The 26,762-nt window shown below is 33.8% G+C and overlaps 4 protein-coding genes and 4 non-coding genes across 9 annotated transcripts; 2 read left to right on the top strand and 6 right to left on the bottom strand.

Moving 5' to 3' along the window:
- Positions 1 to 788: 788 nt before the first annotated feature.
- Positions 789 to 1,176, bottom strand: C30G12.10. The gene has a single exon (NR_155254.1). It is a non-coding gene; the product is annotated as an Unclassified non-coding RNA C30G12.10 (non-coding RNA).
- A 5,043-nt stretch (positions 1,177 to 6,219) lies between these two features.
- On the bottom strand, positions 6,220 to 6,672 carry C30G12.11. The gene has a single exon (NR_155255.1). It is a non-coding gene; the product is annotated as an Unclassified non-coding RNA C30G12.11 (non-coding RNA).
- Positions 6,673 to 14,060: 7,388 nt separating this feature from the next.
- Positions 14,061 to 14,143, top strand: C30G12.9. Its single transcript, NR_101711.1, has one exon. It is a non-coding gene; the product is annotated as an Unclassified non-coding RNA C30G12.9 (non-coding RNA).
- A 1,001-nt stretch (positions 14,144 to 15,144) lies between these two features.
- On the bottom strand, positions 15,145 to 16,645 carry C30G12.4 (uncharacterized protein). Its single transcript, NM_063116.6, has 4 exons — positions 16,503 to 16,645; positions 15,649 to 15,724; positions 15,479 to 15,602; positions 15,145 to 15,431 (listed from the first exon to the last, which is right to left on the bottom strand). Exons 1-4 carry the CDS (start codon positions 16,639 to 16,641, stop codon positions 15,321 to 15,323), a joined length of 450 nt encoding a protein of 149 aa, NP_495517.3. The 5' UTR covers positions 16,642 to 16,645; the 3' UTR covers positions 15,145 to 15,320.
- A 3,324-nt stretch (positions 16,646 to 19,969) lies between these two features.
- Positions 19,970 to 20,410, bottom strand: F32A5.9. The gene has a single exon (NR_001482.1). It is a non-coding gene; the product is annotated as an Unclassified non-coding RNA F32A5.9 (non-coding RNA).
- Positions 20,411 to 20,686: 276 nt separating this feature from the next.
- Positions 20,687 to 22,687, bottom strand: F32A5.8 (DeHydrogenases, Short chain; the record flags this gene model as incomplete). The annotated part of the gene is made up of 5 exons (NM_063115.3): positions 22,562 to 22,687; positions 21,851 to 21,935; positions 21,697 to 21,802; positions 20,899 to 21,428; positions 20,687 to 20,849 (listed from the first exon to the last, which is right to left on the bottom strand). Exons 3-5 carry the CDS (start codon positions 21,775 to 21,777, stop codon positions 20,687 to 20,689), a joined length of 774 nt encoding a protein of 257 aa, NP_495516.2. The 5' UTR covers positions 21,778 to 21,802; positions 21,851 to 21,935; positions 22,562 to 22,687.
- A 376-nt stretch (positions 22,688 to 23,063) lies between these two features.
- On the bottom strand, positions 23,064 to 26,540 carry ada-2 (SANT domain-containing protein; the record flags this gene model as incomplete). 2 transcript variants are annotated; one of them, NM_001026962.3, is made up of 8 exons in its annotated part: positions 26,484 to 26,540; positions 26,204 to 26,435; positions 25,267 to 25,379; positions 24,750 to 25,210; positions 24,431 to 24,704; positions 24,152 to 24,380; positions 23,552 to 24,094; positions 23,064 to 23,419 (listed from the first exon to the last, which is right to left on the bottom strand). In NM_001026962.3, the coding sequence occupies exons 2-8, from the start codon at positions 26,235 to 26,237 to the stop codon at positions 23,283 to 23,285; spliced, it is 1,791 nt and encodes a 596-aa protein (NP_001022133.1). In that variant the 5' UTR covers positions 26,238 to 26,435; positions 26,484 to 26,540. The 2 variants fall into 2 exon arrangements, with proteins under 2 accessions (NP_001022133.1, NP_001022134.1); NM_001026963.5 differs by lacking the exons at positions 26,204 to 26,435; positions 26,484 to 26,540 and having other exon boundaries at positions 23,283 to 23,419.
- Positions 25,636 to 26,567, top strand: lsm-4 (putative U6 snRNA-associated Sm-like protein LSm4). Its single transcript, NM_063113.7, has 4 exons — positions 25,636 to 25,703; positions 25,746 to 25,886; positions 26,118 to 26,195; positions 26,246 to 26,567. The coding sequence occupies exons 1-4, from the start codon at positions 25,698 to 25,700 to the stop codon at positions 26,390 to 26,392; spliced, it is 372 nt and encodes a 123-aa protein (NP_495514.1). The 5' UTR covers positions 25,636 to 25,697; the 3' UTR covers positions 26,393 to 26,567.
- Positions 26,568 to 26,762: the final 195 nt, after the last annotated feature.

The raw sequence follows: 26,762 nt of genomic DNA, 5'->3' as shown, positions 1-26,762 counted from the left end.
GTTTTTTTGTAGGAAAACTCGAGGATGTGGTTCATTTTTTGGTAGTATGCGGTCATTAAATTTATGATTCAAAGTGGCTCTTGGTGTAGATTGGTTTTGGTTTTAAATCTTTTAAGGCTACAAACATACCAAAACCTGGCATATAATAGATTATCTTCTATACTTTATTCCAATTTCAAATAAATTTGTCACCTCCGATGAGTAATATTTTGTTTTTTCCCTCGAAATCCAACAATCCTATTTTACATCGAGGTCATAAAGAAATTATGACCTAGTACGAAAACTACGAGTTTCAGCGTCTTATTCATCCGGATATCCCCTGCCATATATGATTTTTTTCGTAAAAATTCCAAAAATAGATAATCATGTCAGTCTTGATGTACTTCACTCGCGAAACTCAAAGAACCATCGCGTACACATTTTCCTCTCGGTTTCCAATGTGAAAAGTGTTCATTTCATTGACAATGTCCAAGAGATGATTTGAAATTTGTAGTGATTGCTCGTCTGATCAAACAAGCTTTTTTAATCATAGGAGGTTATCATTGAACTGTTGACTAGATTCATTTTTGACCTTCTACGAGAAAACGAGGTCTGAGGAAACGGCGAGAGTGCGTAAAAAGCGGAAAAGGACAACAATAAATAAACAAGTGTTTCTTCTTCTTCATTTTCAAGTGAAGACCTTTGATTTTACGTCTTTTTCTTTTCACTATCAAGAAGGACATGTTACGTAGTAGTCAAGGCACGTGGTACTTTTTCTTTCCTTTTGCAAAGAACACATTTAGGTTGAACTGTTTATTTCCAGTGCTAACTTGCACTCAAATAAATAAATATTAAAGAAATAAAAATACAAATAAATTAATTAAAGATCATTTATGGTGTTGTATAAAGCATGAAATGTTCAATTGAAGATTGAGATCGGCTATTAAAGTGTTGAACCCATAATAGTAATTGAGGTAGAATCCGAGTTGTGGCAAGTGAATAAATTTTTACAGAGTGAATGTACAAAATATTCAGAACTTGAGAATTTGACTGCACAATGGAATCAGTCAAATTTGCGCACAATCGTTAGATTCTGAAGACGTCGAAGTCTTCTGGATGTGGTGGAGGCATGAAGCTCAAGGCTTGAGGATGCATGAATTGGCATGTGAATCATTTTGAAATTAGTGACAGAGAGTGTCTTCTCGTTCTACTCCAATCTTTCCGATTATATACTCAACGCCTATTTCCCTGGCTCCGCCTCTTTTTGTTGGTGGCCGTGTTTACACTCCACTATCTCCGCCTTTTTCCCACGGTACTCAAAATGTGATGGTTTTCTGACGAGTATGACTGTGCAATGGACAATTATATGATGTTTTTCGAAATATTTCGGTGACACTGATAAGACAGTGAAAAGCTCGAAAAATACAAATTCAATGTTAAACGAAAAAGTGACAATTTAATTGGCTATCAGTGATCAGTGATATTCTACTGACAGTATTATGATTAGAATATGATTGTTTTTGTGACGTGATATTTATTTATTTCCTGGTGTTCTGGTCACTTGGATATTTATTGAAAAAGCTTAGCAACTTTAGCCTATTTTTCATTAATTTCACAAACAGATCTTTGAGAGTCAGAAAAATCAGAAAATAGTTTTATGTGTTTTTGTGCCGGCTTGACGTTAAGAGTGTTGTTTGGTGAAGCCTTATCCGACCTTTCAATCTTTATTTTCGTGGATCTGGAAGTGTTTGAAATTTGTTCTGTCTGCTGCACCGAATGATGAAAATGTACTTTTCCAGCATTAAATGTTCTTTCTCCTTTCCGAAATTGCAACTTACTTTTCGGAGAAGCCCGTTTACAATGCATGATGAAACGAACAACTTCATTGATATATGAGTGTTAAGACCTGATAACGCCACGGAATTCGGCTCATGGTGGTCAGAAGAGGGCGGGGTCTCTGGAAAACTATAAAAGACGACAAATTCAATTGAAAAAACATTGAATTCGTTTCAATTGCTATCATCAGCCAACATGATTCACATGCCAATTCATGCATCCTTTGAAGTCACCGGCTCCTATGAGCTTCGTCGTGCTTCCCGTCTCCAGTGTCCCATCGTCAGAAAATTTGACTGAAATCTGATTCTGAATTTTTTATTCTCAACCCTTAACTATACCATATTCGCATCAATCAACTTCATTGATAATCACGTCTTCTATGAGTCTCAGCCAAACAATTGATCTACCAACACTTCAACTTCATCACTGCATATGATAATTTACGAAACTGGTTGCTTTTTCTGATATGATCTCAATAAATTATTTGACAAGTATATATGTTTAATGTTTCAAAGAAATATAAACTTTACCTGGAAGGAAATTCAATAAAATATCGAAAACAGGAAATGCTCTTTTAATGGTTGATAATGTTTTATCAGTAATGCCAACAAACAAGAGTTGGATTAACTTCAGATTTATTAGAAAATAGTTCAGGTGTTACTTGGAATTGGAAATTGACGGAACAAATCCTATAACTCTGTTAAAATAGGAAACTCTCGAAATGAGATAAACTCATAATCAGCAAGGGTTGCCAATTGGCTGGCAGCAGCATGACAACTTATTTGAAAGCCAAAATGTTGCCAAATATAGCCAGGCAGTGTTCTCACCAAAAATTAAATTCTTATTCCTTATTTTCTCTAACCACTTTTTTTTCAAAATTTTGATCTTTCACAAAATTCTTGAACAGTCTTCTTTCAAATTTGAGTTCACTGACGATAATTATTGCAAGCAAACCATTTATTTTATACCACCGCTGTCTGCCAGTTTTTTGAGTCAAAATTGAGCTGTAATTTTTGTTAACCTAGCATTTAGATATTACTTACAGATCTTGGGTGTCGTAATATAATGTGTATTTTTAAAGCCAAAACAACAATTATCAATGTGAATAAATAGAGCCATAATTCCATTATGTCACTTTTTCTTGCACAAAAGAAAAAACGCATGGTCAAAGTTCCATTTTTGACCAAATCTTCAATCGTTTTGATTGCACTTTGTTTATCCTCAACATCCTAGACTACATGATGTTATCCTGAAAATGAGTGCAGCAATAGTTGATGTGTTATCCATTGTTTGATGATGAATATTTTATAAAACATATCTATGACTAAAATTTCATTCATGTCAAGATATACAACTTATAAAAATCGTGGGAAACTCCGGATCTAAGTACGTAAGCGGATGAGCCAATCGAATAAAAGCGGGGGAACGTTAGATTAAATGCTAAGAAAAATTTGATCCCGGAATATACATAAATCGGAGATATCTGCAAAATCTCTACGAATTAAGTTTAATTCGTACCACATACGATGATTGTGCTATGATTGGCACACAATTTTGCTAATTTACAGTTGAAAATTTGAACCCGGTTCAATTATTCATAAGTGATAATTTTCTCTGCAACAAAGTAGGCGCAGGTTGCCTTCAAGACTAATTTCACCTGTTGTAGGTGAATAGAAAGGAATTTCCGTTCCGGATTTAAAAGTGTAGATGCTTTATCACTAGTTCATTTTTTTTATCTGAAAGTAAAGCAATTATATTTTCTAAATATCAACATCTTTCTCGAGTATTTACAGTAAGAATTAACATGTTTCATACCAAATCCTACAGGCAGAAAACCATTGTCAAATGTCATTTCTTGACATCTGAAAACAATTATAATTTTTGTTATTTATTATTTATTCAAAACAAAAACTATACAGTAAAGACAGTTCTGCTGAAGATAAATTCATTGTTAAAATAATAAATTTAATGAATAGCTGACAATGAGATCAAAGAAGCATCGAATTTAGTTGAGATTGGAAGATATTGAGTTCCGAGATCGTTGAAACAGTTGTACTCGTTGCAGATTGTGGAGATTAGGGAGTAATAAATAGTTCAATAAATAATGTGAAAAAATCACTTTTCGTCAAAATTCTTGAAATGTTTTAGTCGAATATTTTAACCACACGAGAGGTTTGAAGACAAGTTTTACGGGAATCGGTAAAACTGAAATGAACCTCTCCAACGTCGTTGTGAACTCCAATGTGGATCATATTGCTTGTGATGCTTGGGAACATGAATTTCAAATTTATATTTTTGTTTTTATACCATTGAGAAGTCTCCGCCCATTTTTAAATCAGAATTTGAAAAGAAAAAAACAACTAAATGTTGGACTGTTGCCTCTAATTTTGAAATTATATCTAATTTCACCGAGATTAATCATACCAGAGATAACAATTGTGAGAATATGTACCTGATACTATTCAATGAATTTTATGATACATAGGTTGTACTCCGAGATCTAAAAATATCGTTTTTCGAAATCAGTAATAGGAATAACATCAGAGATTTGCACATAAATATCAACATTTATATAATCATTTGAAATGGAATAGTTCTAGACAAATGTATTATCCCATGCATTGGAATCAGATGATATGTGCAGTACTAACGTCAATGATTTTTTGTTTCTTCAAAGATCAGCTTCAGTTCGTTGATTTAGTTTGTAACCCGGAAGCCTAACTTTTGATCCAAGAGAGCACTAAAGGATCAGGAAACTAGAATATAATCTGAAAAGGTTGAGATGGGGCTTCCTGAAAATATAAACATATAATCAGAAACTTTTATTTTTTCTACAAAAACATGTAAACCCAATTAGTCATTTGAAAAAGAAAGTAAAGATCATAACAGCCAGTTGCATGACTTTCGGTCCTGCAGCAAGAGAGACACTATTGTTATCAATTGATATCGTTTTTAGTAAATCAGTTCCTTAAACAAGGCATAGTATTCATTTGGATGGATGTAATTACTCATCGGAAATAGAGCCATGGGAAATGTGACTCATCGCAAAATTTTGAATATTCACTGAAAAGTGTTTTCAGTTTTAAAATTTGAAACATGACGCCTTAGACTTATCTTTAAGTTTACGTTCCGTAAAAACTTAGGAATAATTGCTTGCACCAGAGGAAATTAAATGAAATGAACCTGACAAACCAACTGATAAGGATAAGCACACTGACAGTGACATTTGGCAAATGACAGTGCGATACTGATTGTCAATGGTTGTCCACTCGTTAACACTGATAAGAGAGACGAAAAACCGGATTCTCTCTTCGCCTGCAAGACACACACGTGTGCCTGACACTTTGTCAATGACAATGACAATTTGTACTTGATCTATCAATTTGTTATTAGAAGTGATTTTCCAGAGATATGGTTTCTACTGGAGTTCTATAATTCGCTTTCTGCTCGTTCCAGAAGACAAATTAACATCATAAACAAAAAACATTATCGCAATCGCCAAGAAGGTGGGGGGAGGAGAGAGGCGGAGACACTATCATTTGGGGTATATATGGAACAAGAATTTTAAGAAAACCATGTTCAATTCAACATCAAAACTTCTAGCAAAAATGTTCCACATTGCCAACGACTTCTCCAACGTTCCAGAGCCAACAAAGAGCATTAAGAACATTCGTCAAGCTCGTCTTCAGGCTCCAGTCACCAAGAAATTTGACTAAATTATTTCAAGAAAGCTGATCTCCGAACTATGTGATTTTTTCACTAATTATTTAATATTTATTTTGACTATTTATTATTCTCAAATCTCCAAAGTCTTTAACGGGTACAATTCTTTCAACGATCTCCAGAAACCAACCAATTTCATCTCGGAATCCAAAACCTTCCAATCTCAACTAAATTCGATGCTTCTTCGATCTCAACACTTGACTTTTTAAATTAATTAATTTATTTATTATTAGTGCTCCATAATAAATTTTAAAAATATAAATGTTTTATTACAAATCCATCAATGATCATGCTCAAACAGTGTATGTAATTTGTATAGTTTAACAAGTTCCACCAATATGTGAAACTTGCGAAAACCTGGGAAATCCGTCATATATATTTTTTTTTATCGTTATCATATCTTCACCATTTTTACTTCCTTTTTGCCTAACTGTACTTGAAGTGCACTTGAATCTGTATCAAATAATCCCACATGACAACCTATAAATAACAATTTAGCAGAGACTGCAGAATTGATAAGCATGACCCAGAAGTGACATTTGACAATCGTTGTTTGTCTGCAGTTGACAACAGAAAACAGGTTTTTTCCAGTACTTTTTCACTAATTTCTCTATTTCTCTTACACTCTCTTCAGGTGTTTTGTATCAACTGACCCTATAAAAACGAGAAGAAACAACTTTTTACAATTCAAAATATATTTATTATTTTGTTCCAAATAAATACATGAATCCTCTTTTGGGATCTTCTTTTCAAAATAATTATTAACAAATAAATGAAACGAGATAAAAGTTATAAAACCCGTTGTGCAATGTGGAGACATCTTCATCATTTTCTCAGTTTGGGTAAAGCAGGTGTGAAGTTGAGATCGGAAGTTGATTGGAAGATATCCGTGGAGCCCGTTTGTCATCAGAATTCAATAGAGACCTCGTTTTGTTGTTGGTGAACAGCTACTGTAGCTACGAATCAAAAATAAATATGAATATGTACAGTTGTTGTTAAAGCGAGTGTCAGTTGAATTTTCTTGGGATCGGGGCCAAGAGCCGAAGTCGGCGGAGCTCGAAGGAGCTGGTTGTTTCAAAAGTAGCGTGAATTGGCATGTGAATCATTTTGTAAAGAGTCGTGTAAACGAACGTTGAAATGCACCGCCTCCCAAGTGCTCTTTTATACTGCTCGCCGCGCTGACTCCGCCCACCTTATGCTTTACCTTCTCTCTTCCGCCGGAGCCACTCCCATTTTCCCACGGCGATGACCGGACTAGTGATGTCTGTGTCGTTGTTTACTGACACTATCTTGTATGAATAAAAATCAAAAAACTTGCAAAGTTGAACATAACTTCTGGAATTACAGGTTCACAAGTTGAAAGATGAAAGATAACGAAGCATAAAAATGATGATTGATGGAATGATGGTTTAGTGGTTTGTGACCGATCAGGTTGAAAAATTCACGGATTGTCAGAAATCAGGCGAAACCTCTTAGTAGATCAGAATCTGATCAGAAATATCAAGAACTGTGCCAAAAAATAAAAATACAGTAATAAATCAAAAATAAATCAACAAATTAACACATGGTTTTCTAAATTATTTATTGTAAGAAACGTATTACTCATCATATCAACAGAATGAAAACTAGTTCCTAAAAAGTAAAAGTGATAAACTGGTAACCACAACATCTTCATTTCAATCTTTTGTCTCCATCCATGTTGTCTATTTTTCTACAGTCTTGTTAGTTGAATTCATATCTTTTTTGTTTTTATGTATGTCGACGATTCATCGTTATTTCTCACTTCTTATTAGTAGTTTCCAAGTGGTTTCACCATTGAATCTTGTAGAAAAACTCTGCGCCTCTTGAGTTTCATATTTTCTAAAAAACATTTTGCTACCTTATGATCGAACGATATGCTTCTGGGAAATCGAATTCGAATTTTTTGCAACAATTCTTCGAATATAAGATGATTCAAAGCAGATTTTTATTATTTCAAATATATGTCTAAAGATATTTTCAGAAGTTATAATAATTCTAGGAAGATTTCTCGTTTTTCTCTGGTCAATAGATCTTTTCTTTTTTATTGTCATTGAGCTATTGTGACCTGTAAAATCAATGTTTTCTGTAAATATTTTTTGATAATGGCAAATGAGATTTTTTAAAGCAAAAAGCATCCTTTGTTCTAATCAAACATTTTCAACAGGCAAAATATTTATTTAGTTTTTTCTATCATTTTTAGTTAATTATTTATTGTAATATTCCAAATGCGCGAAGTTATAACCTATCAAAGTAGAATAGTCAGATGCAATACTAAAAGAGAAAATACGATTACTTGTCAAACTTACGATAATTATACCACATTGCTGACAATTAGTTCAGCCAGAGAATGAAATAAACGACTCACTCAACTTGTCAGATAGGCATGAATTTGGCCGTCTGCCTTCAATCCTACTACCTACGTCTGCCTTGTGCATATACGATATGCCGTCTGCTTTGTGTCCTTTTAAAAAGTTCATGTGCTCATTTTTTAATTTGACATTTATGAAGTTTAGTAAAACAAGAAAATCACAGTTCCTTGCAAATGAACAACTTCGGAGTTTGCTTCTAATAGCCAGTAGGCAGGCACGAACACCTGACTAACTTGACTGTCCTGTTTTTTTTAATCAACTTTATATTGGATAAATTTTTCGTTTTGTTTTTCAGAAAGCCAGTTTTTTTTTTTGAAAGCCAGTTCAAAGTTCAAAAGATAAATCTCAAGTTTTATTTGAAAACTCTGCAAAAACTAGTTGACCTTTTCCTATAATTTTCCAAACAAATTGAACGGCAGTCTGAACAAAAAACATTCGACGTATCCAGCTGATTTCCTGATCAAATCAGAAATGTTTCCTGTCCGGATACAAATTCAATTTAAAACAGTTAAAGTTCAATTTCCGATGGTCTGGTGATACCTACATGCTGTAAATCTGCATGTTTTATCCGATAACCTGATGGAATTTTATGTAGGTAAGGAGACAACCTAGATATTCTGGGGGATATAAGCAATCTGTATGACTTTGAAATTTTATGATATAAGTTACAAAAATACATTTCCGGATACTTTTCTTTGACTCATTCAAGGCTAATTTCTTTTTTCAAAACATAAAGATTTTCATTTTTTGAAATCCGCTTTCCTTAAATCACATTTTCAATAAATTTTAACTGCTTTTCTTCCTGTATCACAAATCAGTTAGTTCGTCAACCATGCTTCACTATCAGAAAAAGTGTTTCCGCAGAAGAAGAAGGTAATCGGTTCAGGAATACAATACGTCATGTGAGATGGTTTAATAGTGTAGTTTAGCAGGTTACAGGAACTTTTTAATTTTTGATTCCATTTTTTGTGATTGACTGTCTCATGACCTTTCCGTCTTATGAGAAAACGAACAAAATTATTGTGCAACTTTTTCCAAAATGACACTTTGATAGAGAATGATCAAGTTGTAGTAAATAAATTAGTCTTATACAATTGAATTTCAACAATGCCAACTCAATTTTAATTAGTTTTCTAGATACTAAAAACAAACACCTTCAGAAATACTTAAATTATTGTACTGTTCTAATAGTATTGCCTCTAATAGTATTCTTATATAATCTACCAAAGTTGAACATCAGGGTTCAAGACATCGGTGATGTGCCGAAACGTTTTGATAACATTTGTTCTAGACAAGAGCTAAATCATATATTCTCAATTTCCTGAGTGCACCATGTGTCACATTTTGAGTACAAATATCCTTAATACCAAATTTCAAAAATCCGTGTTAAACAATTTAATCCTCCTATTCTAGCCTGTTGTGTCCCTTTTTGTCTTAGACAAAATAGAAAATCCTGTAAATTGAATACGATGAATAAATAATCTGTCCCTCAAGCCTGCAACGTCACAAATCATGCTCTGTTTTGGAATATGTTCATCCTTTTTACATTTCAATTTGATCCGATTTATTAGTGAAGGAGGCAACTATAAATGTCAACAAACTGAATAAATTTTTGATCAAAGAAAGCTGAAAATAAATACTTTTAAAAAGTGAACAAAAAACAATACTGCCAGAAAACTTTAGTTACTGTAATTTTCAGATCAATGTAAATTGTGGAGTCCATTGGTAATATTCTGATACTTGTTTTTTATTCTCTAAAAGTATTTTCTTAATAATGAATCAGTCTACCAAGGTTTCTTGTTTGTACCAATGTTTTACAAACTTTCATAGCTTTCGAAGAAAAATACTTGTTTTACTAATCATAATACTCATTAGTATATTCTTAATCTTCTAGCTCAAAGTGTGAAAGACCAGCAAACAGCAAATGTTAAATTTTCGGGTTTCCTCATTTATTTTCTTCCACATAGTTCCAGCTCCAAGCTTCAAACTTCCAAAATCTGCTTTTCTTCTGACTTGAAATTGTGCTTCATTTTTTGAAGAATAAAACAAAATAAATAATTTCTTTACCACCTTCACTGCATTTTTTAACTAATCCTGTTATTTTTCAGTTAATCCCATTTGTTCGAAAATTAATGATTTGCCCGTTCGGTGTCTACAAGACGTTCCAATGCTCATTTTTTAAATTTTTGCTCAAATACATGATTTCAAACAAACAAATTTCTGATTCAGGAGTTCCGGGAAATAATCTTTATGTGAATTAAAAATCTGAAGCTTAAAAAAAAATAAATAAAACCATACACAAATTTGAGTTTATTTTCAGAGCAAGATTTTGTCTTAAAATATTCTTGAGTACTAATATGTCTGGTTAAATATTTACTAGTTTTAGACATCAAACGAGCTCAAAAGCAGCATTTCGAGAAAACCTGTTGAATTTCAATTAACTCATCGAAAAACAGAAGATGGCAACAATGAAAACAAAAATCAAAAGTCGCACCTAGAAAAAAAACCAAACATATGATAAGAAGAATAGGTGTGGGAAATTAAGGAAACATTGTTTTTACTATCTGAAATGTATTCTGACTGAAGTTAAAACCCACGCAGTATGTGAAACGTGGAAAACACTTGAAATTGGAGCTCGACGACACACAAAACTGTATCAAATGAGGAATAAAAGTTTCTGATTGTGCATACAAATGATTCATACAAATTGTAAATATTAGTGACCTCATCAATGATTTTTCAGTTTTTATTTCTAAATTGAGATAACAATTTTTTGTGGCAATTTCAGCTTTTCAGGAAACTATTAAACCTTGATGTTGACGAAACTTTTGGATTGATAGGTTAGACAGGGGAAAATCCACTTTATTAAAATAACTTGGTGCATAAATTAAAAGTACACGACTTCTTATAGCAGTTTTTGCTTGTATTGTAAATTTGGGAATAAATGGTACAGTATTTGTGTATTCCTTCCATCTAAGGAAAAAGGTGTAAAAAAGTGTGTGCCTACAAGGCAGGCATAACTCGTCTGCTTCTATTTTAGTTGTTTGCACAAATTAACCATAGATCGACTTTCACTTTAGGCTGAACGGAACCCAAACATCTTTCGACTGGATCTACAAACAACAATTTTTGAATTGACTTACAATGCTGTTCATATTTTTGGTAGTTCCACCTATCTTTCATAAGTAACTTTTTAAAAATAACTTCCCAGACAGGTTTAGTCTAGCTTATTTGTGAATTGGTGTCAGAAAACAGAGATCCTCTCTTCATTTTTTCAATTCAAGGAGATCAAAACGTGTAAATATAACATTGAAATGGAACGACTTCCTGTGGGCCTCGTCATATCCTTCCTATCAACTCAATTGGACCCCCGCATTACGTTACGTCGTCTTCATGATTTTTTGGTTTTATTTTAAATTTACTGAAATTGTATCTCTTTTTCAATTGCAGTGATAGGGGGCTTCCAAAATTCTAACATCTAAATATAATACAATTTAATTTCCACAATTTAAAATTTAAAATAATTTAAAATTGTAGTGAAATACCCCTCGGATACAAATCAGGGTGACTCCCAACATACGTGTTTTGTTTTCAATTTCTTTGTCTACACACATTTGTACTCAACACACACCGTGATTCACACTTTGCAAGCTGATTTCAGGATAGGATCAATAGCTTGAGATGGCTAAGTAGCCGATGAGGGTGTGATAAGCATTGCTTGTTATCAGTATATCAAACTATACATTCTACTATGATGACGAATGATAGTGCGGGTGAAAGGAAGTTCCAGGTTGGAAATGTGCACAATTAGGAATTGATGAGTGTGCTCGAAACATTTTGCAAAATCGAAGTTTGAGAGAGGGGAACTGTGTAATAGAACACCTACTGTTTGACAGATTTCAGGGGCCTCATACTGAACTTTCCACGTCAACACCAAAGGTTGTTTCTAGAAGGCCTCCTACACCTGCCTACCAAACAATTTTGATTTCCTTTTTTCTGAATTAACGCAAACGAGTAAACCAATACAACACCAGACACAGGAAGCTCCCGCCAAAACTCTGAAAATGAGCGGTAGGTAGGCACTGTCACCTGAGAACGTACCTGACTAGCTTGTTAGTAAATTCTGGTAGTAATAATCTTATATATATTTTATTTAGACAGTGATTCATTTTAATTTCAATTTTAAAATTTGATTATCCGTTGCCCTTTTAAATTTATCACCCAATTCAGAATTCAAACTTCATTCTATTCTTCTGTCTTTATCCTGATTTTAGATGTTTATATTTTAAAATGATGTGTATAATTTTTATAACAGTTGATCTTTTTTTATCTATATGGTTCAACTTTTTCAATTTTGGATCTCTGCTCTTATTAAACTATAAAATTCATAATCCACGAGTCCGTCTTCATCTTCTTCTTCCATCTCAAATCATATGTTTCCAGTGTCATTTTGCATATTTTTCCTAAATATAGAGCATGCGTAATATGCACCATTACTACATTTTGACGTCGACATTTTAAATGAGGTTTCGTCTTCCAAAGTTGAGAGAAATTGAGGAAGAGTGCATGAAAGGGGCGACGTTTGATCTTGAGAAGACTGTCCGAAACATTAAACGAATTTCCACTTCTTAGTGAGACGTCATCAACATGAGAACGCAAATGACCGTCAAAAAACTTAATGGAATTACTTTGAAACGAAAACAAACTTTTTGAACGAAATAAACTCTCCAGGAGGGACTGAAAAATCTAGTTGAAAAAAAAATTATTTCTTTCTCATTTTCTTGCATTTAATAACAATTATCACTTAATTGATAATATGCCTTTAAAAAAATAAAGTAAAATTTAAAGTCGTATTGGTCATCTGTTTATTTTTCAATTTTGCAGCTGCCATAACCTCGATAACCCGGAGGTAAATCTTTTTAAAGCCGGTTTATCATTAAAGTTAATATTTAAATAACATAGTTTGACGTAAATTTATAGGATCATTTCGTTTTAGTCACAATTCTTTCACAAATGTGATCAAAAATTGACACCGTTTTATCAAACTTGCAGGTTAAGGGGAAACATTTGTTGCGGGTTTATGGAATAGAAACTTATGATGGAAAATTTTGAAACAAAATGAGTAAGTGACTGTGAGGAAAAGAGTTGACGTTTTACAGGAAATGGTTCGAAATTGTTTCGAAACTCGCGAAATTTACATTGGAAAATATGTGCATGAAATCATCGGTATTGTTCTGAATGATTCTGAAAACTGGAAATTCTTGGGGCTTTTTTGTTGGAAAATTTAAAAATTGAAGTTTTTTGGAAAATTTTATGGAATATTTTCAGGTTTCGCTGATCCCGTGTCGTACAGATAAGACTATAAACAATAAATAGGATATATCATCAAGAATCGCCAAAACTTGCTTAAGAATCAAAGAAACAACGCGTATTTGTGTGCCTTGTAGACATCTAAAAAACTTAACGCAACACTGAATCAAAATTTTAATTATCTCCAATCGCTTGGAACAGCAATATTTCTAATTTTTGCGGAAGTTAGAAATGTTGAGAGAATTTAGGTACATCTTTGTTAAACATTCTAGGAAGGTTTCTGGTTTGATGAAACCTTGCATAATTTATTGAATGTTGTATATCCGGTACATTAATTGACATGCATATATTTTGTTTTTGCCACTTTTCAACTGACACTTACATCTGTTATCATCTGCTACTAACTGTCAAATTACTAGTAAACAATGCAGACCCTTCAATCGAAGAAATCTGATTAAAATATGCAACTCTAGCGGTCTCCTTGAACCATTTTTTGTATGGTTTGATTTCATTCAACTCCCTTCTCCTTTTTCAATATTTATTTCCTGATTAAAATAACCGCACAGTCAGCACATTTTCTTCTCCGATCAATCACATGCCCTTTCAACATTGCAACATATTGTTTGTAAAAGCAGTCAGCTGGCATATTCACAATGAAAACAAATACCTATTTGGGTGTATGTCATCAAGGAAAATTGTCTAGTTGACACGCGGCGAGCGCTCGAAAATCATCGACACGTGGTGAAAGTTACCTGATAAGAGATTGTGATGAAAGTGAAAATTTTTGATGAGCTCAACACAATTTGAGGGAATTAAGAGTACGATGATAAGTAAAAGAGCAACGATTCGTGGCTACATTCCGGTTTTGTAAATAATAACCAAACAAGGGGTCAGTAACCAGAAAAGAACACAAAAATATTTATTAGAAAAATTGTATATAAAGGTGGTGGACATAAGTTTTGAGGTCATTTTCTCAAAAATTATTCTTTAAAAAAATGTTGTCTCGGATTGGTCTGCACCGTTCAATTTTCATCTCTGAACTTTCAAAGTTTTTGTTTCCTGATTTCTGAAAACCACATTTATGACATTTGTGTTCTTTTTCATTGTCCCAGACACTTTGAAATCAAAATGACGAAATTTTAAATGGATTTGAATGGTAAGAATTGTTTTTTTTTAATAAATGTACTTTCAGTAGAGGGACTTAAAAGCTTCCGGATGATAACTTTCGTGATTCCGTGTTTACTACATTCTTCTTATACTTTTGATTTTTGATAGATTTTTGTCTGGAAGATTTAAACGTTTTTGAGGACACTCGAAAATGTCCTGATTTGTTCTGAAATATGGCTTCACGTATTGCAGATCAATGATTTATTCTTGCTTGTAAGGAGGAAGGGACGGGTACAAGAGGACTGACAGACGAATAACTGTAATTCGGTTTACAATTGTAATGATTTTTAAGGCAATTTTCTTGCCAGGAGCATATATCTTGGAGCATTTTCAGTAGCACGTTTCTACAATCTACATTTATAATTTACAGTAACTACAATAGATTCTCGGTTTCGAGATTAATATGAGAGGAAACATAAAATATTCAAATATTTTAACGGAAATTGACAACTTTCATTATGATTTCCATGAAAAGCAGAAACTTTCTTAGGCGCCCACGCCTGCCTGATGCCTTCCTGCCTACCTATTTTCTTCGGTTTGAAAACTTTAAACTTGTTTATTAAGTTCATATTTCTTCTGATTTTACCGATCACTTAGAGATCTTTTAGACTAAATCTCAAAAACAGAAAAAGAAGCAACTAAACTTATCCGGAAATTTATGGTTTCTTTATATATTTTTTGCAGACACATATATTTTTAGGGGAAAACTATTTTGGAAGCAAAATTTAAAAAAGGGATTGAAAGAATCGAATCGGTTTATTAAACAACAATTATTAGAAACATGATTATTGTGAGCAATTGTCGATGATTAAAAATATCAAAGTTATAAGTTACCACACTTTTCTTATACATTTTCATGTTAGATCTTTAACATGGAAGGAAACTTTCAGAATAGTGAATAAGAATTCAGAATAATTATCCAGCATTAGGGGCTTGATTACAAGATACTTGTGTTACAATTCTTGATACTCCTCCACTTGTGTACACCCAATTTCCATCAACACAATTCGCAAGAGCATTGATTGTCTGCAAATGGTGAACATTTGTTCCATAAAGCTACTGAATGAACATACCATTCCCATATCTTGATTTTCAGCAGGACCTCCTTGATTATTATTAAATTGCATAAATGCATAATTTCCTGTGCCAGCTGTACATGTTAAAGTTAAAGTTAAGCATCCTGCGGCTGTTCCCGGACTGAAAATTAAAAAGTGGAACTTTTGAAATTATTGAATAAACATACATTCCCGCAGTATCAATCTGAACACCTCCACCTGACTGGGCAAATGTTACCTGACTGGCTGTACAACTCGTGCATCCTGAAAATTTTTATATTACGAATAGATTTTGAGAGAGTTTCGTTAAATATTCAAATATTGCAACTTTAATGTTGTGAATTTTTGTTTTAAAAATTCTAAAGTTCAAAATGTTGGGTGCCTTGTGGTAAAAATTTTTGCTTTTTTTGTATTTTTTAAATTCCAACAGAGCCAAGTGGGGCATTTTCTTCTAAGTTGTTATAATACAGTTCAACAATTCGCGATCAAAATGTTGGTTAATTCATTTTTTCAGTTATAACTGAAAAAAAAATGTTTCAATGCAAATATTTTTAATATATACATGCAATTCAAAGAATAACTTTTTTCAGGTACCTTCATGAGCATTTAAAAGTTCTAATTGCAGGACTTCTACTCAAACGCGTTTTTGTTTATTGATTAATTTGTAATGCTCATTTTTTTTAAAGGATTAAAGGACGATCCGTTCTTCAAGTGCTATGCACTGCGGATCTGGGATTCAGGTACACTGCCTGGTGGTGATCCCTCTGGGCTGTAATTTAAGCCAAAGTTCTAATTGCAGAACTTCTACTCAAACGCGTTTTTGTTTATTGATTAATTTGTAATGCTCATTTGCAATATTATATGTTCACAAGCCGCCTACGTAATTAACCAAATCAGGTCTGGTTTGATCTTGATCTTAGGACACATCAAGTCAATTCCTTTGTTGTCTTGATAAGACCAGGAATATAGTATTACGTAGATAAGCTAATTGTTCATACGGATGCATGCATCCTCAGATTTCGAGATCTAAGAAAATCCTCACCGGTTGCCGCCGTCGTTGTTGTTGGAGCTACAGTTGTGGTTACTGTACCTGTTGGACTAGTGGCAACACAGGAAAGTACAATAGAGATTATACTAGAAAATGTTCCATAATAAAGAAGAAGCTTGCAACTGACCATCATATAACTGTAAGAAAATGTCAGTGAACAACATTCAAATGAGTGCGAATTGAGTGAAGAGGGAGGACAAGCTGGTTTTGGAGAAATTTGATGAAGAAAAGGAATGGATAATTGGAGGAGGAGCCTCTCTTCCGTTCGAGATCTAAAAGAAAAAGTTGATGATGATGAATAAAAAGAACGGTACAGGTTGAATTGTACAAGATGGAAATAGGTATGATTTATGGTCACTTGATTCTAATTAGTTTTATTTTTTATTGATTGTTTAAAAAATAATTGGAAGCTTTTTCTGCTGAACTTTCGAAATATTTTTTAAAATTAAGTATACCGCGTAGAAAAACAATGTCTGCTTGCATCTAGGCAACGCCTACAGTTCTGTCTACTGACATGAAAATTAGCTACATTAACTGTATGTATCAGTGCTGTGCGGCTCTTGAAAAAAGTCGACTCTCGGCTCGCGCCGAGAGCCGAGAGCCGCACAGCACTGGTATGTATGTATGTGAAAACACGACACATAATTACAAAAAATAGTCAAACTCACAAAATTAGATATTTAAAATATATTCTCGGTAGTTATGAAGCAAGAACATAAGTACTTCAAACAAATGCATAATTTAAAATAATTTAAAACATATTCCAAAAATACTATAAATGTTTTTTTGTAGATCTAAAAAAAGTAAAAATCCAATAAAAAGTAAAACAACAGTTAGAAAGTAGGTGTTGACTACAAAGTGAAGTCATTTAAATTTACAAAAGCCTACGGAGGCTACTTGAAAATCTATGTTGAGTATGGTAAATCGGGTGAATAGTGACAGAGAGAGAAATCCATGAAAAAGTCGGGAACTCTCTCTTGTATATTACTAGAAACTAAATCTGAGATATCTGAAGAAACTTAAATGAAAAAAAAAAACTAATCAGAACAAGAAGAATAGAGTGTTTCGATGAACTATATGCAAAAGTTGTGAAATTGAAATGAATCTGAAGAACGGAAATCCCTTACATTCCATTTCTTTTATAGTTTTGAATGGCGACAAATGCCGTTTAAGATGATAAATTATCAAAAATGATGGACTTGAATCTCGAATTGGCAGAAAAAGGAAAAGCAAGAAAACAAGAAGATTCCCTGAAAAGAAAAGAATTTTCTCGGAGATGTAATCCTTTTTTCCGGCACACCGATGACACTCCATTACCCGGTATAATGAGGCTATGCAAGTGGCTTGCGAACAACATTTCACCGGCTAGTTCAACATTCGAGAATGAGGGCGTGACGTATGTGGCAAAAGCTTCAGAACGAGGAGACAAAAGATCGAAGGATCAGGAATATGACAACAATGCATGAAAACATTAATGGACTTCCTTTTGATAAGGGAATTGGAATAAAGCGTGATATCGGATCATCGATTTTGATGATTGATCAAGAAAAAAAAAGTATACTATCGGGAACTACAGAAATAAACTGATAGTGGACAAACTATAAACATTATAAAAAAAGCTTATAGATTAATTGGCACGAATCGGATAATATTTGAGCTTCAAACTTTAAAGAAAAGCAAGTGGGTACTCGTCTAGCTTTTAGAGGAATTCAAACTCAAAAAAATTGATTTTATTCTTCTTCATCTGATACCGTTTCTTGGATTTTAATGTTGCTTATCTACCTCCGGTTCCTAATTTTATCGTCTCTCATGTTTGAGGATCTTGATTCATTCAGTTTTTCACATTTCAAAGACCAGAATAATTTTAATTTGTTCAATTCTTTGTTTATTGTTTGACCTAAGACAATCAATCACTCTGTAATACGCCTTAAAAGTTGCTAGGATCCAATCGGTGACTTGAAAATGGTGTTGGCAGAATGTTGCTTTTGTTTCATTTGGTAATTTGCTCAGCGTTTCAATTGTTTTAAAGCAAATAAAAAATTACACGTGAGAATTAAAATTATGTTCTTTTTGTTTAATTTTTAGGTCATTTCAAAGAAGTAATAACATAAAATGAATATGAAATTCGTAAATAGCGTGTTCTCAGCTTTCTAAAAATATATTTTTCGACCCAAAAATCGCAATTTGTTTTTTTCGCCCATTTTTCGAAAAGCAAAAGTCCCATTTCTTATTTTGGAGATGGACAGTATTTTTTGAAAGAGTTTTTAGGACATTGTAGAGACCTCAAAAAAAGATCATTGTTCAAAATTTCAAGACGATACGTTGGATATGAAGGGCTTTATGTGCAAAATTAGATTTTTTGGAAAAACGGTCTGTAACTTGGCTGAACATGAAAATATCAAAAAACTTGAAATTGATAAAATGTGGCGAAATATTTTTCAGTTACTATTCAACAAACAATATTTTCTGAAAATCAATGGATTTTGAGTTATGCCATGTAGAGCAGAAGAGTTCTTTATTTTTTTTTGGTTTTTGGTAAAATAGCTTTCGCTTTGTGTAACTCAACTAATAATTGATATTTTGTAATAAAAAGCAATACAAAAGAAAGCTAAAATATTTCTGATAATTTTGGCAGTTGAACGTTTCTTTTCAAGAAATGTATTTTTTAAGATATATCAGTTTGAAAATGCGCAGTTCAGCTATTTTAAAAAGCTATGTGGACCACCGAGCCTTGCTTGCACTTTATTCTGGCTTTTGAGTAACTTCAGTTTTTGATAATTGCAAATTTGTTCTTTGGGAATATCGTATCAACTTTCTGAAAAACTTGGCAAAACGTTTTTTAGAAGTTCCTGAGAGAGAAAATTGTTTAGAAATTATGAAAGCGGTAAACTTTTGGAATACTGTTCCAATATGGAAATTAGATGGAATTTGTGGAAGTTTAAAAACTGAAGGTTTAAAACTATAGTGAAAGTACCAATCTTTTTAAAAACTGTCAAATAAAATAACGAAGTATGAAAAGACGACAAAAAATGAACTGAAAGTAAATACAGTAGCATGTTATTTTTTTTCTTAAAACATATGGAAATTCTCCATTGGAGAATTCCATCATTTGAATTATTTTCACATGGTGAGAATTGGAATATTTGAAACGAAAAAAAAACAGAACCTCCTAAAGTTCAAAAAACTTTTCAAAAAATTATACAGAAGTACGCTTCAAAGTCAAAACATGGCAATATTGTACTCTTCTCACGTGGATTTATTCAACCACTCAATTGACACTTTTAAAGGATAAGGACGTACTAGAGAAATGTTGTAAAAAGATCGAAACGTTCAAGGAGGCCAACGTGGAATCCAAGAGTAGTTATTGAAATTTACGGGATTCCATAATTGAGAAGCATTAGATGGTTTGATCTGTATTGTTATATTATGGAAACAGATGGGAAACAGATGGGTAGCATGTTGATATGCATAAAAGATTTATTAAAAGTTTTTTCCTTGTAAGCTTTGGAAGTTAACATAAATGAAACATTAATCGTTCTCTTCAAATGAAGAAATTGAGGTATCCGCAGCGGCAGGTGAACTCTCATCATTACCAATTGTAGATATCGGTTTTTGACTTTTGAACCATTCATCAATAAGGCATTCCGAGTGTTCCCATAGTTCATCTTGAAGTGATATGTCTCTTGCTATGTCCGCATCAAGACTCTTTTCATCATCCCAACACGATTCCCAGAACTTTCCAGAAAACTCTGCCGCTTCCGGATGAGCAACACAGTAGACACTTGTTGCTGCTCCTTGAGCAAGACTTTTGGTGAATGGCTTCGAAAGAATGTTCCAGAACTTTCCAAGGAATCCAAATCCTCGAGAAATGTCTGAAAATGCAAAAAGTATAGCATATTATGTTTTCAAAACTGTATTATATTTTGTCTTTCGATAGCCTTTTGCTTGTGTTTACAGCCTACGAAACAGATTTAACACAACATGAAAAGGGCCTGCTCCTATCACTTTGCTTCATGAAACATTTGTGGCAGAATAGGTGTAGGGGCCTTCAAAACAAATTATACTTGCCTGGTATTTTAGTCGGTATTTATGTGCCTACGAAGAAGGCTTAGGACCTTTTTCACATACCTGATTCAAAATTACAAAATTCAGTGTCGTTAGAACTTTTTAAATTATATTCAATTTGTATGCAACGCGATGTGAAATTGAAATAAAATTATACCTGTTCCAATCATAGTTCCTGGATGAATTGCATAGGTACTGATTCCGTGACTCACAAATTCATCTCTGTGAATTTTAAACGCAGTAAGTACTTGGCACATCTTCGAATAAGCATAGAGCCTGTAATGCAAAGGTTTTCAAGAAACATCACTCCCCGCTTGAAACTTACTTGTAGTAGAACTCATTTGCATTCTCTGGGCACAACTTGTTCAATTTCTCACTTCTTGTCATCTCTGCTTTCAGACCAGTGTGACTACTGGAAACTGAGGAAACAAAAACTATTCTTGCTGGAGACGACTGTCGAAGAGCCGGAAGGAGCTCTTTGGCAAGAAGAAATTGGGCAAGATGGTTGACTCCGAAATGTGATTCAAAATTATCGAATGTGAATTTGACAGTTGGAGCAAAGACTCCAGCATTAAGAATAAGTCCATGAAGTGGCCAATGTTTTGAAAGAAACTCATCAGCAGCTGCTTTTGCTGACTGTAGAGAATTTAGATCACATGAGATGAAGTCAATTTTCACATCAGGTTTCTCTTCTTCAATTCGCTTTTTAAGTTTTTCCGATTCCACGATATTTCTGTTGAACATTACAACATGAGCTCCTTTAAGAGCAAGAGCTCTTGCAGTTTCAATTCCAATTCCAGATGTGGTTCCAGTAATTGCATATGTCTTTCCACTGAGGTCAATCTCTTTTAGCGTCTGAAAAAATCGGCGATTTTCTTGAAGTTAAAAATCTTAAAATAACAGTTTTAAGATAAACTTTTTACATAACAATTTTTTAACTGAAATTATAAATTTTGAAAAATAGGAAGGTTTACGAAATTAAATCTTCGAGAGTTTTATGAAAAACTCAAAAAGTGAGAGAACCAAGATTTAATACATATATGCCTACGCCTGCCTATTGACTATTATCTGAATTTTTGCGTAGCCGCAGACATTTCTATTTATAATATTTTTCAAAACTAACATCCAATGCATTTGTTCTTGAATGAAATTCCCTTTTCCTTCCAGAACCTTCTCCTCTTGCTTCAGCCAACTCGTCGTCCATAATTTGAAATCTGAAAGCAGAGCATCTATCAAAAGTGACGTTTACAATTGTTCTATCGTAACGAAGAGATCACCTGCGATGCGGATTGGTGACAGCAACAGCGGTGAGACCGTCACTAGCAACGTTTGTTACGAGAAATGAACCTCGGCGGGGTTTTTCTAAAATTCGAAAAGAGGAATATAACGTTTAAAAATTAATTTTGTATTATTTTTGAAAGATGACTTCAGCTTTTGGAAAATATGATACTTCCTACTGGGTAATTAATGTAAAGGAATTGATTACTTACATTTTCCATTTTATCAGTATTTTTAAATATTTTTTTAAATTTGGTATTATTCAGGCTGAAAATGTTTCGATTTTGTGCCAAAAATACGGTGCCCGGTCTCGCAACGACAATTTTCTGTTAAATGCGAGAAGGTGTGCGCCTTTGAAGTATACTGTAATTACAAACTCTCTTTGCTGAGGATCTTTTTCGCTTTTCATGATTTGTCTCTCGATATCTTGAAATCGTTGATTCTTATTGTTATATTTGAATTTTAAATTTGTATTCTTATCGAAAAAGTCTGAAAAAATTAAATTCTGCAAAAAGAAAGGTTAAAAATTACAGTACTCTTTAAAGACGCGTGCCTGTTTTCATTTTAAAAAAAGTTGTCGTGTCGAGACCGGGCACCGTATTTTTTTGCCCAAAAACCGCCAAATTTCGCGTTAGCGTAATAAGTTTTTGTTCGAAATGAAGCTTTTCTAAAATTACAAAGAAATGAAGAGATTTTTATGCACAACAAACCGAAAAAGTCTGCAACACAATTTCCAATAATATCAGGTGAAGTCATGATTTTTGAGAGGAGTAAATACGAAATTAAGTGTCAAATGTTGTTTCAGATGAAGACAAGTTACTTTTCCAATGAAAACTACTAAATATCTTGTCATCTCATCAATTTCAGATGACTCCGCCCACTTTTCTCATGTTTCTATTTTTAGAAAACTTTAAGATTGATTCAGATTTCCTTGAAAACAAAAGCGACGTGGTAAATTGTGTGAAAAAAGAAAAATTGGTTAATAGTAAAGAGAAAATTGGGGGCAAAACGAGAGAGGTGAGAGAGAGACCCGACTGCCATCTTCCGAGTGTCCTTGCGAAACGGAGACTGTCCTGTCTCTGCGTCTCGTTGTAAAAGGAGCAAACAATTTGTATATTGTATTTTTACAATGTCTCCATTCTGTGACTCAGTTTTTGTGCTCCTAGGAGATGACGAGTTTTTGTTTGAGTAAACAAGTGAACAGTCTGATAAGGTTGAGAAGACATGTATTAGGACCAAATGAAATTATGAAAAAAAAAACATAATACAGATTTTTGACGGTGGAGTAATTGTATAATTGTACAGAGCTTGTAATGAGTTAGAGAATCAAGGGATGGAAATGAATTAGAAAGTGAAAATAAATATGACAAACAGAGACGGGGAAAATTAATAATAATATGTTATAAATAGGTAATCGAATACGAGATAAAATTACTCCCATCCTTCAGTGTGCCACTTTTTAAACTTGCTCCATTCGGTAGCAATCTTTTTCTTCTGTTCACAATCGATTTTTCTCATCTTTTTCTTCGATTTGCGTTCAACTGGAGCATTCTTGAGAGTGGTCTCGCCTGAAAAATAAAATAATAATAAGAATTTCAAACGGTATTTATGAATTTTCAATAGGACAAAGTTGTCATGTTTTTTTCTAAAGAAAATTGTTCATTTTAAATTGATTTTAATATAAATAAAAATTTTAATACCGTTTTTCTGAAGATCCTGAAGTACTTCGATCCGTTCCACTACATTATCGATACGTTCAATGGATGCTCGTAGGCTACGATACTCGTCTCTAGTCAGGAATTGTTGAGTCATTGCCAATAGCTTCTCCTTTTCAGTACGTGAATCCATTATCTCCTGCTGGCTCACTGGACGTTTGGCTGCTGCGTAGCATGCTTCTTGGTAGAATTTCATGAATTCATTTATCTTGTCATGTTCAAGCACAGTATTTCGTTTAGCCTTCCGAATTCCGAGTAGACGAACGTAATGTCTCAAACGGGCGAACTTAATATCATTTTCCATATCGAGTCTCTGATCTTTCTGAGGTTCCGTAGCAGATATTGTGAGGCGACTGATAAGTTGTTCAGCTTCATTGAACCATTCACACTCCAATTCTTCACGTTCGTTATTGTATCCAAGAATTTTCAACTCATCACTTCTTCTCATTTTTGGACGAGTTTCCGACTTTGATACACCACTTTCATGAAGTAGACGAGGATATGCACTTCTGAGCTCTTTAACTTCTTCTAAAGAACAAATTGCGCCGAGAGTTTCTAACTTTTTTTCTCCTTGTTTCTGCTCACGGTTCATCTTTTTACGGAATTCATGCAATCTTCTATCTTTTTTCGAAACCCACATCCTCCTTCGCTTTCGTCTCTTTGAGCTCGAAGCTGTTCCTCTCTTTGGTTTTTTCTCTTCTTCTTCATCTTCTGTATCAAATTCCTGTGCAGTCTCAAAAGCGCTTGGAGGATCTTCTTCTTCTGTTTCGCGTTCCATGCCGTGGTAGGTGTCTTTATCAGAAGCTTGACTTTTCTGGAAAAAATACACATAAAACTGAATTTAGTTATTTTCCTTAAACTCACATCATCGTCCGAATCACTGCTTGATTCTCTCATAACTCGAGTAGTTTTTCTTCTCTTTGGACTCGGAGGCCCCTTTTTCCGACAACTGGAAGACGGGCCCGGCGAATTGTCATTATCACTATCATCAGTATTTATTTCCTGTTTTACTGATCGCTTCGATTTCATATCTCTTTCATTATCAGGATCACAGTCATCTGGGCTAAGCTCCGTCTCATATTGATTTGTAAGGAATTTTGGGCGCTCATACTTGGTTTCAATGTCACCATCGATTACTCTGAAGAAATTCTAAATATATGAAAAATAGGACATTTTCACTTACTTTTGCACATACTGCTCTAATACTTGTTGCACTTTTATCGCAAGTTTCGGATCGTTTTCATCCCAGCTTTCTCCAGATGCACGAACGGCGTCTCGAATCAGAAGCATTCTTTCCGTTGATTCCAAACAGTTTTTTTGTAGCACACTGTCTAATGTTTGATTTATATACATCCCATATTTAATTCGATCCCAACTTGAACTTTTTATGGAAAATTGTCCAATCCATCCACGCACGAAATGTTTTTCAAAGTAATCCTTGCAATTATGACCATCTTTTCTTCCGCGACCAATACTTTCAGCTATTTCTCCCCAATTTCCCATCTTGAATTTATGAGCAGCTTTTAACAATTCGAATTCATCTTCGTGTGTCCAGCTCATTGCTTCGGGATTACTTGTTGGCTTGACAAGCTCGTAATTGTGACCTCGGCGATGTGGTGGTGATTCCGCGCCGCATTGGAAACACTGAAATTTTAAAAATAAAATAATGTTCTTAAAAACTTCACAATCTGTCAACTCACGAGGATACAAATTCGCAGAGGACATTCAAAGCATTTGACATGAATGGTTTGGTCGACTCGTAATGTGCAGTTGAAGCATACCGGATGTTCTCCGGTATCATCAGCCATTGAACCTATAAATATTAAAATTCCTCAAATCATGTTTTAAAATAAAACTAATAATCTTGAGATGAAAACAAAGAAAAATCGATTGCAGAGGTGAACCCTGTTTTCAAATGATCATCCACCAACGACCCTCCGAAATGACGCATGGTCGCCTTGTTTAACGTAAATATTGTGTGCATTAAAATCTTTTTTTATCGGAATTTTTTGTTTCGAATTGTCTTTTCGCCGTAATTTCAGTTTAAAATCTTAATTTATTCTTTGCAGATTGTCTCACTTTAAGTTTTACTAGTGAAAAACAATCACAACCCCACTAAATCAATATAGTCATGGTGGTAAGTCGAATTAAGCTGAACTCAAATAGTGTATGATTTCAGTTGCCACTTTCTCTTCTCAAAACCGCTCAAAACCACCCGATGCTTGTGGAGTTGAAGAACGGCGAGACTTATAACGGTCACCTGAAAGCCTGCGATTCGTGGATGAATATTCATTTGGTGGATGTTATTTTCACATCAAAAGTAAGTGTTTCGTTTAATTAAATGGTTAGCCCAGGAGAAACTGGCTATTCAGAAATTTCTTTTCGTTATTATTGAAAAAAAACATAATTTTGTTTTAAACGGCTCACAGATTCTAATTTAGAAAGAACCTTTCATATTTAATTTGCATTCATATGTCAGCTCAATATTTCAAACATCTAAAACTCTCGGATTGATGCAAATTTGCGACTAACAATACATGTTAAATTACAGGACGGTGACAAGTTCTTCAAAATGTCAGAAGCGTATGTCCGGGGATCTACTATCAAGTATCTCAGAATTCCAGAAACAGTAAGTACCTGATTTTCTCTTCGACAACATAACATTTCCCATTCTTCCAGGTGGTCGATCTCGTGAAAACTGAAGTCAACGAAGTTCGTCGTCAACAGCAGCGCGAGCAATCCCGTGGTCGTGGTGGTGGACGAGGAGGACGTGGAGGACACCGCGGAGGTGGTGGAAACCGAGGCGGACGCGGAGGAGCTCGATAATTCCTGCAGTGCTTCGATTGCTGATAACAATTTCTCGTTTACTCTAAATAATTTATGTATTTGAAATTATTTTTTTACCCAAAAACCAAACCTTCCTCCGTCTCTTCTGATCTTCCCCAAGTCGGGTTGTTTCACATGTTTTGAAATTTTATTACAATAAATTGAATTATACTTCAACAATATCTTAAGATCTTTCATCTGTCCTCCCACTCTTTTACTAGACTACAATGTAGTCTAGTATGGGACGTTGTCCTTATCAACCGCCCGCTGCAGTCATTGATTGTAGTCCACAATGTGACTAACGGCAATTTCATAGTTGCCATTTCTTTTATTTTTTCTTGAATTTAATCCATTTTTCAAAATCGAATAA

This window comes from Caenorhabditis elegans, chromosome II (genome assembly GCF_000002985.6).
Source record: "Caenorhabditis elegans chromosome II".
NCBI lineage: Eukaryota > Metazoa > Nematoda > Chromadorea > Rhabditida > Rhabditidae > Caenorhabditis > Caenorhabditis elegans.
This window is presented reverse-complemented; position numbering and strand designations above follow the sequence as displayed.